The 12,601-nt window shown below is 45.4% G+C and overlaps 1 protein-coding gene across 1 annotated transcript in view; it reads left to right on the forward strand.

The window, feature by feature from the left end:
• Positions 1-12,601, forward strand: part of LOC119457370 (hemicentin-1-like) — a 268,953-nt gene that overhangs the window by 233,463 nt on the left and 22,889 nt on the right. The window contains exon 6 of the mRNA XM_049668104.1: positions 9,160-9,447. Coding sequence (XP_049524061.1) covers positions 9,160-9,447 — 288 coding nt within the window. The remainder of the gene's footprint in view (positions 1-9,159; positions 9,448-12,601) is intronic.

Below are 12,601 nucleotides of genomic sequence, written 5' to 3' on the forward strand. Positions count from 1 at the left end.
CGTACTGGGATTTGTGCTCCAGGAAGGCGTTAGGTGTACCCTCAGTCGCAGCCGCCTCGCCGCACCCGCTAAACCAGTTGTTCAGAATTGTGCTCTACCAAGCTGCGTGCTTAGAGGGCGTGCATCAGCCTCCTTCTGATAGACCCTCAGCGACGGTACTAAGAGCGGAAATGAACTACATTGATTTACACGCAATGCATCGACTCCATAAGTTCGACACGAGAAAGCAAAATGCTATCCTTAATGAAATTCTGGAGTTGTTTGCCTGGCTGATGGCCTGGTATGCTACTGCCGGAGCTGGGTGAGAATTATGGTATGCACTCATACAGACGCACAAACGAATTCGACAAGGTTACGCCTATGCAACTACACCAACAATATGCGTAAATAATACCGCTGTTCTAGCTCTGCATTAGCTGTCGTCTGGGGATCAACTCCTGGAATACCTTTCACCTCGCCTATCTATACTCAGGAGAGCGAAAAAGAAAAGGGAAAAAAAGAGGGCAGGATCTTTTTTAATTTTTCAATGCAGCACCACATTCGGTGCATCTCGTTTGATTTCTGCCTTTAACATTATTCTTTGACACCTTGTTTATCTTAATCTTTTATTTCTACACTGAGCAACCTAGTGAGCTGTGTGGCTTTTTCTTCACCTTGAAATTGCAGGTACTTTCTGCTCGTTACAGAAGGGGCTTTTGCTCCTTGTTTTCAGATTTGAAATAGAATGAAGCTGGAAAAACGCACGCAACATAACCTTGGTTGGCTCACATTATTCCGCACCACCTGATATAGAATAAAGTCTGTGCCGGCTGTAAATAACCTGACATCAATACGTTCATCTTACTTTAAAAAAAAACACCAAATTTGAGTTTCTTTATTTCTGGTGATGCTGTTTACTTTCATGCACACATGCTTGAAGTGCTTTTTTCTACCACCTCTTTCATAAAATTGTGCCACATGTGCTACCTTAGCGCCCTAATGTGTGCACGGAACAAGCTGTTATCAAGAGATTGTGAAACAGTCATTCTCAGCCCATTAATTTCCTTTGCACTGCTGCTTTGCGTGAACGTGTATTAAAGAAAGCAACACAAATCACTTCACGGAAATTTAGAGCTGAAAACAAGAAGATCGGACAAGCAATCGCGTCTGAGGTACTGTTACCGCTTTCATGTCATGAAAAAGAATTCTGGGGTTTTACGTGCTAGAACTACGATATGATAATAGTGAGTGGGGGACTCCGGAATAATTTTGACCACCTGGGCTTCTCTATCGTGCGCCTAGTGCACGGTACAGGAGCGTTTTTGCATTTCGCCCCCATCAAAATGCGTGAGGCATGTAACCCTGCTAAATTTGACAAGGGTTAAAGTTGCGCGAGGATGGTGTGCTTCATGATTTGTGTATGTTGCTGGGCTGCATTTCTTTGTGGAAGAACCTCGCGATCGACAGGTACTCTGAGACATCTTGGTGAACGAGGTGGGTTGTACAGCGGCGGACTGAGTGGCGCAATCGTGAATAAAAAACTACTTAATTGTGTAGGCTCAGGGAAGTCTTCGCCAACAGGCAAGAGACTGTTGAAGTCCGCAGCGTTTTTAGCACCTTCCATCCGTTCCTGAGTGGCTCCCGTTGCTAGATGCTTATGTTTGCCCTAATTTATATCTGTATTTTTCTCTGGCTGTTGAGCTGTCGGCTACACATTTTTTGTTTGTTTTGTTTTGTTTTCTAAACCAAAGTAAAAGCTTACTAAAAAACGGAAACTACAAATAACAGTCGTCTAATTGAAAATAACTATAGGTACCGATAACGCTAACTACCAATTTCACAAGTACTGGATTCGCCTTATGGTATCTAGCCCGTAGAAATCCACAAGTGCACACTTAAGGCGGGAGATGTGGGTGTGATTCCCATCGGTGACAAGTAACCTTTTCTTCCACTTTTGTTTCCCTTTTCCTTATTAATTCTACGTATTATTTGTACAATCAAAACTACAATTACTTCCCCCTAAGCTTTCCTTCGCTTTAAATTTTCAAATTGTTTGTAAAATCACCGTAACCAATGCTTGATCTATATCTCGTTTTTTTTTTTCATTTTGTTCATGTATGGGAGTCCCCCTAACAGTTTCTAACTTTGGGACTCCCAGTGTAGTACTAATTATGCATGCACTTCTTTGTAAAACTTTGCAAACTATTCATTTGGTTGTGTCTAACAAAAAAGCCGGCAGATCCCCCCCCCCCCCCCCCCCCCCCCTCCTGTGGGAATCGATTTTATGCAAAGCTGTGTGCGGAGAGCGTGCTAAGTTAACGAAAGGACCATGAGAGCACCACGACGTAGGCGGCTGTTTCATGACCTACATCACACCCATGTCATGACATTCCTGTCATGAGTCCTCAAAAGTCTCTGTAGCTACGCGTAGGAGACCTTGGGCGCTCTAACTGAAAATGATTCCAAACGGTTTTGATTCCAAACTCCTGACGCCAAATTTACGTAACCACCGACGCAAGCATCTGGCGGTGACCCGCAGCGTTGTCTGAACAACCCAATCAAACGCTCTCCTCGTTTAGAGGAGGTCACCTTTGTTCGCTTTCAAAGCATATTAATAACATTGTCTAAACTCAGCGGTTTTTCTTATCTAATTGGCTGACAAGAGTTGAGGAGCACGCTCTAGTGGAGAGGGTTTCGATGGGGCCGAGCCAGCACAGTGAAAATAGATAACCGCATGAAGAGGGTGGTGCCGGCTTCTCCGATTGGTCCGCTTCGCCTTACTTAGCTTGCCGTGGCTGGTCGAAAATCGCGGCGGCGTGCAACGGAAGGATAAGAAAGCCGCTAAAACGGATCCTCAGCAAGGAAGAGTTGGTAGAGCGATGTCGTATGTATGCTGAAACGGCTCGATAACGTTTTACTGCCACGCAAAAAAGGTTTATCATGCGCAAATAAATACATGCTCACCGGCAGGTGCGAGTAGCGAGGGCCTGAGCGATCGGCGGGCAGCCATCTTCTATTCCTTTCGGAACGGGGCAGCCTGTTGCTATGCAGAAACATTTTCAGTTTTGTTCGGCATATTAATGCATTTTTTCGCGTACACGTCACATTGACGTGGTGAGCTTTCACGGTTTTGTGAGGTCGCGTGACAGACAGGCGAAGTAGGCGTAGCCAGAAAACATTGAACCAATAGCAGATGGCTAATGGTGAAATCGCGTCGAATCAGGAATGATTATTTTTTTTCTTTTGTGCGGTTTAATCATGCATAATTAGCGTGTACACGTTATATCCGATGGGGAGCTATCGCGGTTTTCGTGAGGTCGCGTGACAGACAGGTGAAGCAGGGAGTGGCCCCGAAAATGTTTTGACCAATCGTGGAGGCTGATTGCAGAAATTGCAATCAAAACAGTTTGGAATCAGTTTACGTTATAGCGCCCCTTAAGGCGAAAGCCTTAGTCATGCTCTAGACTATGACTTCGACCATCACCCTTTAGTGTTTCCTTCCCAGAGTATTAGATCCAAACCAATTCCATTTATTCTTGAGTGTTAATCTTTTTTTCGCTGAGATACTGTCATTTTTGTTGACTCCTGCTCATGACTTTGACCATCATCCTTTATTGTTATTTCTTTCACTTAGTGCCCACGTCCGAACCTAGTCCTGTGGTTTTTGAGTGTTAATCTTTTTTCGCTGGGTCATTGTCATTTTAGGCGGCTGTTTCATGACCTACATGACACGCATGTCATGACATTCATGTCATGAACTATAATTTATGCTCGTCATACACTCTTGTCGTACTATGCCAATTTTGGTACCTACCAGGTTAACGAAACGACCATGAGAGCATCAAGATGTAGGCGGCTGTTTCATGACCTACATGACACGCATGTCATGACACTCATGTCATGACCTATCATTTATGCTCGTCATACACTATTGTCACACTATACCATGGTACAAACCAAGTTAACGAAACAACCATGAGAGCACCAAGACGTAGGCACTTAACTAGCTAGCTAGCTAGCTAGCTAGCTAGCTAGATAGATAGATAGATAGATAGATAGATAGATAGATAGATACTGTCAAAGCGGCAAATTTTCGCCTAGAAATGCTTAGCATTTAAAACAAGCCCCACGGTTATCCTTTTTGAAGACTTGAAGGTGATACGTACTAAAGCGGACACATGGAAACTCAAAAAAGTCACACGCCTGCACGGCACACGCAGCACAGTCACAGCGTAAGCTGGTAGAGCGGCTCAAGAGTAGCTCCAATTTGGGCACCACGCACAACAGGGTCTTCGCGGCAGTCTGTTCGCCTCGTTTTGACGAGAACGATCTGAACTGTCCGCCCGGCGTCGACAGCGAGCTGCGGCTTGTAATGCTATCTGCACAGCAGTCTGCTGAGCCCGAACAAGCCTTAGAACTACAACTTACATGTCGGGCGCGCCGCCTTTGCACGCACCTTAACTAGATGGCGCCACCATACTGGCGAAGGCTCGGCAGCTCGGGCGCGCGTTGATTGCGCGCCTTGTCTAAATCGCATATCGTCGTCTGCGCCTGCGGCCGCTGCGTTTGCTGGCATCTTACCTAGATGGCGCCACCATACTGGCGGAGGCTCGAGTCGTCTCCCCCTGCGTGCTTGCCTTATATATGGGTATTTTCCGCGCCCCGATAGCAAGCGCTTGCGTGGCTCAGTGGTAGAGTATCCGGCTCCCACGCAGCGGGCGCGGGCTCGATCCCGGCTGGAATTGGGTATTTTTTTCGCGTTTCCGGCGATAACGGTTACGCGGCCGGCGGCGGCGGCATCATCGAGACCCGAAACGGCTATTGGAATGAGCCGATTTAGCGTGGAAGCTTGGGCGTGTTGGTAATTCATTGGAAAAAACACAGTGCAAAAAAAGACAGGGACACGAGAGAGCGACACGCACACATGAGCCCATAACAGCTTAAGCTGTAAAAACGCATCCCTAACATGTACTGGACAATCTGCACTTCACAAAATAAAAAGCTTAGCGTAGTACACCGCTGTGCAGCCCCGACTGCAAGTCACAAAGACTTATCCAGCCGTGATCAACGCGCGACTCTTTTGGATGTGAGAAAACCACCGAGTCCAGCGCCGCTGTCTCCAGAGTGCGTTAAATCGGCTGGTATCCGGCGCATTTCCTGAAACGAAAACTCTTGGGCCGTAGCCACGTATGTCGCTGGCGCAATATGCCATTCGTGCGCTTCTGCACTTTTTAAAGAGCAACGGCCTGAGTGACTCTGGTAGCCCTGCGGTGCGTCCCCTTGTATATGCAAGTGGCATATACGCCTATATTGTTTACACTCTTCAACTCTCTTTTCTTCTTTTTATTCCGTTTATTTTTTTTTCATACCTCCCGTTAAGGTAGGGAACCGGGAGCTCGTCTGGTTGACCTCCCATCCTTTCCTGTCCCCGCTTTTTCTCTCCTTCACCTAGTTCTCTCCCCCACTAAATTATCTAAGGAGGTACTAAAGTGAATTTGTCAATGTGCGCGACGTTGTATAGGCTACTAACGCACCATTTCTCCGGGGTTCAGACTTCTGCGTTATTCATAAAACACCGCCGAGATGAGGCAGTTCGCGACTCCATTGGCTCTCGCGTGAACTGCTGCGAGTCAGGGATCAATAACACTCAGGCAGTTGGTTGATAGTTTTATACCTTATTGACCGCGAGGAAGTTTACTGCGATTGTCGTTCATTACCTCTTTATTTAAAGTATAATGTTACTTTTCAGAAAAAAGGTATTTTAGGGAATACAATGCTGGTTACTTGTGTACCTTGTTAGGAAGACAAATTTAATGATATACAGATGCCTAAAGCTGTGAATTAAAAAAAAATTTTTAGAACTTGATGTAAGTTTACCTCGCCCGCCAACAGAAATAACCTACAAGCAAAAGTATCGAATAAAACACTTTTTCTTCCAGTTCATTGCACAGAAAAGTGGTAGACCTATAAAGCGATGCCAAAGCAATATGAAGTATACCAGTCTGTTACAAAACACTTATCAGTGTGTAGGAAATTATCCTGAAAGACAGAACACGCATACAAAAGCTGGCTTTTTACAAGGCTACGTTTTGAGATAACAAGTCATATAAAAAATAGTGAATTTTAATAATTCTACTTCATTGAATGATGTACGAAATCAGCCTGGAAATCTTCAAGAGGAAAATTTGGTTGAGTGGAACTTTATCAATGCTGGAGTAATAGTAAAAAGAACAAATTTACATTTTGAGAAAGAAAACGAAGAATATAAGTTGCAATATACACACGAAAGCAAAATGCTAGAGAGTTAAAATGCTCCATTATAGCAAGAAGGCCCTCCTTGAACTTTTAAGGCGAAAGCCTTTAATGGCTCATACACGCGGCATCCGACCGTCCGTCCATCCGTGCCCTGGAACGGTGCAAGCTGTGGCCTCTCCCCCTCACGCTCTCTCAGCAATCACGTGATGGCACAGTGGCGCATAGCAACAGTTGCGCCGCCACAGCTGCGGCCTCTCCCCCTTACACTCTCAGCAATCACGTGATGGCACAGCGGCGCTCGGCAACGCTCCTTCGTCAGACGTCTCGTTGCAGCAGTCGAGTTAGTCGGATCGAGTTAATCGGAATTAGTCGGATCGTAGACGTCGACCCAGCCAAGCATAAGGAATTCATGGGGCATCAAAGCAAAGACACAAAGAATTCATGAATAAACAGTCCATCGTTTACTTCAAACCATACTTTGTCAATCCTTGTCAAAAAAATTTGAAGGACACTTTGTAAATTCCAAAGTTTGTTCGGCGACAGCCTATGCCCATTCTACTGGTAGTGTCTTGCAAAAAAAAAAAAAAAAAAAAACAAAGACATGGCATAGCCACTCGAATGGCTACAGGCTTTCGCTGTACACACTTTGGAATTTACAAAGTGTCCTTCAATGATCCGCCGTGGTTGCTCAGTGGCTATGGTGTTGGGCTGCTGAGCACGAGGTCGCGGGATCGAATCCCGGCCACGGCGGCCGCATTTCGATGGGGGCGAAATGCGAAAACACCCGTGTACTTAGATTTAGGTGCACGTTAAAGAACCCCAGGTGGTCCAAATTTCCGGAGTCCCTCACTACGACGTGCCTCATAATCAGAACTGGTTTTGGCACGTAAAACCCCATAATTTAAAAAAAAAGTGTCCTTCAAATTTTTCGTTGTCTCGTCGTACTTCATATTTTCAGGCATTGTGACACTAGCGGAGAATTTCATGTCCACGTGCTCATGTCATCACTTGCCTTAAGTGTGTGGCCGGAAAACCAGAATTTCGCCCACTTTTCCGTCCTAAAGAATGGCATGGGGCTGTTGGTCGCAGAAACATGATTTTACTTGCGAAGAGCTGAAACACAAAGCATAGAGAGAAAGGCATGGCGTTGCTGAACGAGTGTTGGTAACCGGCAGAATATACGTAAACAAACGCATCGGCTTGCCGTGGTGCCCCTTGTAATTTAGAGCCAATCTATATCAAAGTACGTATTGTGCTCTTTAAAATACACTGTTGATATAAGCAAAAAATAGTAGTGAATTGGCATATAACAAATGTAAACCGATCACATTTATAAAAACGCAAAACCAAAACGTCATACTTTTGGTTTCACACAGCACAGCGAAGGCCGACAGTGTATTCTCTAACTTTCGAATGGCACAGGGTAGAAGGGTAATTGTAGGTGTGCCCGGCGCATCTCCAGCGTATGCGAGACACCGAAGAAGTTCCGGTGTCAGGCATGGTTCGAGAAGGCTGGGCGGGATCGTCTGGCATGGGCCGAGATGGTTGAAGGGTTCGGCTCCGAAGTTCCAGCGTTGATGGAGTCGTATTCAGCACTCTCCACCAAATGTCGAGGTGTTTATTGACAGGGTACGCAGGGAGTGAGAGGTCGAACTCGGTGTGTCAGCCAGAACCCTGCGAACAGTCAGAACCGGCCCCGTGCGTAAAGCGCTGGTAATGCGCCTGACTGACCGGCACTTCTTCTTCGGTGTATAGCATACGCTGGAGATGCGACGAGCTAACCGGCACTTCTGCGTTACAGGCGTAATAGTTAGAGAAGTGCATGGGGTTATACTGAAAAAAGTAATTAGAAATGCCATTTCTTGAAGAAAATTGCTATTCAAGGGTGGCATTATATCTGAAAGCGTACTTTTCTCATATTTGTATCAGTGATGCTTCAAGAAATGTAAGAATAAATTAGTCGCTGCACGAGTCCACTCTCGCAGCGCGCTAATCCCATGTGTCGTGCCGAACGCGGTTAGGGTTTCACGTTTCTATCAGTGCGGGCTCACGGGGTGTAAAACCTGAGCCGTAGGCGACGACACAAATCCGCGCATAGATAGCAAACTTCTCAACCATGATACGCACCGCGCCGGAAAGGGACGTGCACGGCAGCTTGCATTAGTACACGCTATAAGAAGAAATAATTCGCGAGGCTGGTGAAAATAACAGTCTTCTCCGGCGCGGGTCTCGTGCTCGCACGTATAGAATAGACCTCGCTGAAAGAAAAAATTATGAGTCGAGTTCGATGCATGCAGGTGCCTTCTCCTCCACCTCCATTTTGACCGTTGCTAACTATAGCTAAGACAACGTATCTAACCTAGCCGAAAGCATCTCGCGGCTCCGGCCATCACTATTGTAAAAAAAAATATCAATGCCTCGTTTGCGACTAACTAATGAACATATAACCGGGAATGCGAGACGTTCAACCGCGCTCTGTTTAACTGCCGCTTCCTTTAAAAAAGTAAGAAAGAAAGCGTAAATATTAGCATCATGCACGGAAAATAGTGTAGGGAATATGAAATAAAACTTTGGAAGCAGATAAACGAAGTGTTTTGCTTGCCTCTGGCCTGCTACTCGGCGCTGGGGTGAAATGGCGGGAAGAAACGGGCAAACAAATACACAAAGGGAGGTTCTTAGTGAAAAGTGGGGAGATCTGCCGACAGTACGCGCGGCTACAGGCAAAAACGGAGGTATGCATACAGGAATATAAAGCGTGTGCGTCTGACGTGAGCGCCAGCATCAAGCTCTCCTACGGAAGCATCCAGCATTTTGCATTCTCCCTAATCTTTGTCACTGATGGTCAGTGTCATGTACCGCCGAAATACCATCGCCAATTATTTGTTCTTTCTCCGGCCTCTTTTCTCTTTCATGGCGTGCCCGCAGACAAGCCCCGGGTGAGCTTGGCCTGGGGCAACCGTGTGAACCGGTCCAGCATCGTGCAGGGCACCGACGTCTACTTCGAGTGCGAGGTGGACGCCAACCCGCGGCTCATCGAAGTCTCGTGGCGATTCGAGGGCCACGAGCTCGCCTCGCGCATCTCAAACTTCATCGTGAGCAACCAGTCGCTGGCACTGCGGGGCGTCCAGAGTTCGAACACGGGCCACTACTCGTGCGTGGCCGCCAACTCCGAGGGTGCCTCCGAGTCCAACAGGGTCTTCCTCAGGGTCCAGCGTGAGTCCGGGTGCTGCCATTCACGGCGTGCGCATTTTTCGGTTACAAAGAAGGCTGCGTCGTTCTCTGCTCAAACGCTGCCATTCCTTTAATGTAAATCTTTGAAAGCAGTGCGGTGGGGTTGAGGCACGTATTTTATAGCTCATGAGCAGCCGCGACGAGGAGGAGGAGTGCATTTCACTTATACACCGTACGCGTTTCTTGTAAGGAAGCGCTGGTAAGCGGCGAAGAAGCATTATGGATTGGATTAGAAGAGCGATATGTGTGCAATATGTCAGTTTTCGAACACAAGCGTCTAAATGCTATGCAGGTTCATTTAAATAAGACACCGCAAGCGTTGTATGGCTGACGCTGCGCCGTTACAAAACTGTCATTAGTCTTGCAGACGACCACCTTCCTTTCGGAAAAAAAAAGTCTAGCCTAATGCTCTTCAGTTAGCATTCTGACGTGTTACAAGATCGCCTTTACCCAAGGATTTTACGCGTGAAACCGGAGCGGGTGAATGTCAAAGCTGTTTCTACCACTGTTGCAAATACAAGTCCTTCTCGTTGGCGTCACAGGCCCTCGGGTCTTTTCATGCTTTGCGTGCGGGACCTACGCTCATCGATTCTTTCGAATTGCACCTCTTAGTGTGCGGCCGCTCGGTTGTTTTTATTGATGGCTTTGAATTCTTGTTATTACTATGTGTTCAGACAACAAATTAAAATATCTGTCGTGGTGAAGCTGTGTTTCCTCACAACTTTTGTTCTTTCTTTTGCGGTTTAATAGGAGATAAGCAATATCTGTAATATATATATTTTTAAAGTTAAGATTCATCGTTTAAACATTTAGTGCACTTAGGTTGAAAATTTCTATATATTTTTCAGAAAAAATTGGGTGAGAAACGGTTATTCTGCTTTAACCTGACCATAACTGGTCGCTGACAGAATATACATATCTAATTAGCATACTTAAGTTTCTTACGTACGAGCCAGCATTTTACTCGCGATTGTATTCGTGGTGGCAAAATTCGAGTATTTGGCGATTAATAAAGCTTCTTGTTTAAAAGAAATCTTTTAATCTTCATTTTGAAAAGCGAAAGTCGATCTCGTTTTTCTGCAAACGATGCCCGTGTTTCACAATAACACGTTAAAGAAAGAATAATGACAAAAAAAAAACAGCAAATTTTGCAGTCCCACTCACCAGAAAGAGGGAGCGTGCTAATGACACCTATTTTCTGGGAGTAATCGCCTGTTGTATATTTAGCTCCATTTTCGCGAACTGGCGTGTTTCGCGGTAGAGTATACGTTCACTCTGTGCTTGTGGCCCAAGAAGAGTAAGCATAGCTCTACTACTATCGGAAAATGTGAGAACGAATTAAAATGAAGTAATTCTTGTGGGAGGAGCTGCCAACACTGGCTTGATTCTTAGACTGCAGACTGCTTTTACAGTTCACTTGTCATTTTTCGGAATCACCTCCAATTCGTTTCGAAAAAGATATTCTTGGAAGCACGTAACTGTTAGGAAAAAAAAGAAAATTACCAAATAATAAGCATTTCAAAAGTGTCCTTCATAAAGGAAGCGAATTGGCAAGTTGTCTCCCGATAATTAATTACCGCGGGATACTCGTTAGACTTCAAATACCGTAGGGCAGAACAAATTTGGTCTGTTATAAGCGGCTGATTTACTTCGCTTCTGAAAAAAAACTTTGTGTGAACGAAGCTACAGGAGGTGCCGTGAATAAAGGATTCAGGAAAAAAGGCACAGCAGTCTACTCCCTAGGACAATAACTGAACAAGCCATGCATATTCCTCGGGCGAGTGCGGTCAGCAAAATGAATGTGCATGAAGCTTGCAACAGCATACACGAGCGCACGCAGTTACATGATAATGCAAGACAAGAACTGAAGATCATTTTCGAGTGCTCTGCAGTTTAGTAAGGGGGAAAAATGTGAAACTGAAATCGCTTTTTCCTGTAAGCTGAAAGCTTGATCAAAATGGGACGCCATTTTTTCTCCAAAACAAAACAAGTCGGGAACAAAAGACATACCTACCCGTTTCTTCAACCTGCCTATGCTGTTTTAGCATACTTAGTAATCTGCGAAAGAAAATTGATTTGTCATCCTCGAGACAACTCCGGAAAAAAATTATGGCCCGTTCCGGCTATTTAAGACGCTATTACAACAGCATCTTATGTGTCTTGTTCCGAAACGTTCGCAATTAAACGCCGGGGGTCACCTTCTTGCTATAGTAAATGTACGCTTCGCAGAAAGTATTACTATGGTCATAAGTCAGCGTTACTATAATGGAAGCTTTTCATGCGACAGAGGTTATTATCAACAAAATAAGAGGACATGTGCATGCAGCCTGCTCCTTCAAGTAAAACGTTGGTGGTTGATAACACGTAATGGTAGTGGGTTATCTAAGAATGGAAGAACGTAACAAACTGACAGTAAATTGCCTTGCGTAAATTCTGCAAGTCTAATGTTATGTGCGTTTTTAAAGAAAACATTACAGCTACATAATACGTACGAAGGCTTAAATAAGGTTGGACCTTTGCTTGAGGTTGACGCAAGAGCTTGAGTTACCGTTTTTGTGCCGTAATACGTTAAGCGTGCGGGTGTTTCCATGATGCCATTTAATGTGGCGCAATCGCTGCTTCAAACGCCTCAAGATTGCTCGCCTTAACGGCATGCCGTTATGTTGATTAAACTGTCGGCGTAGTTCTAAAGCGGCAGTTAAAGTACGTCTTTAGTAAATAACACGCGACGTTTATTCTGGTCATATCATAATATGCGGCTATTGGAATGGTATTTTCTGTTTATGGACATGATAAAACGAAGACGTTTACGCACGCACACGGCGCCAAGTGCTCCTGATCTCGTCATCATGTAGTGCTGTACAATTTCGTACGCTTATGCGCATAACTTGAGAAGAAAAAAAAGAATTGTGGCAGAAGCCATCTCACGATGACTGTCGACGGTAATGCGTCAGTACTGAATCAATAGAGCAACACAAAATAATGCCACCGTCGATACGAGTTACATGTATGAGGCATGTACTGCAGCGGGACTTCTCTTTCGCTCTTCCCTCAGAACTATCCGCGCCCTCTAGCGCCGCCGCCGCAAAGCCTGCGCGTGGCCTCCGAAATGAATGACGTGCGGGTGCGTGCGAAC

This window comes from Dermacentor silvarum, chromosome 1 (genome assembly GCF_013339745.2).
Source record: "Dermacentor silvarum isolate Dsil-2018 chromosome 1, BIME_Dsil_1.4, whole genome shotgun sequence".
Classification (NCBI taxonomy): domain Eukaryota; kingdom Metazoa; phylum Arthropoda; class Arachnida; order Ixodida; family Ixodidae; genus Dermacentor; species Dermacentor silvarum.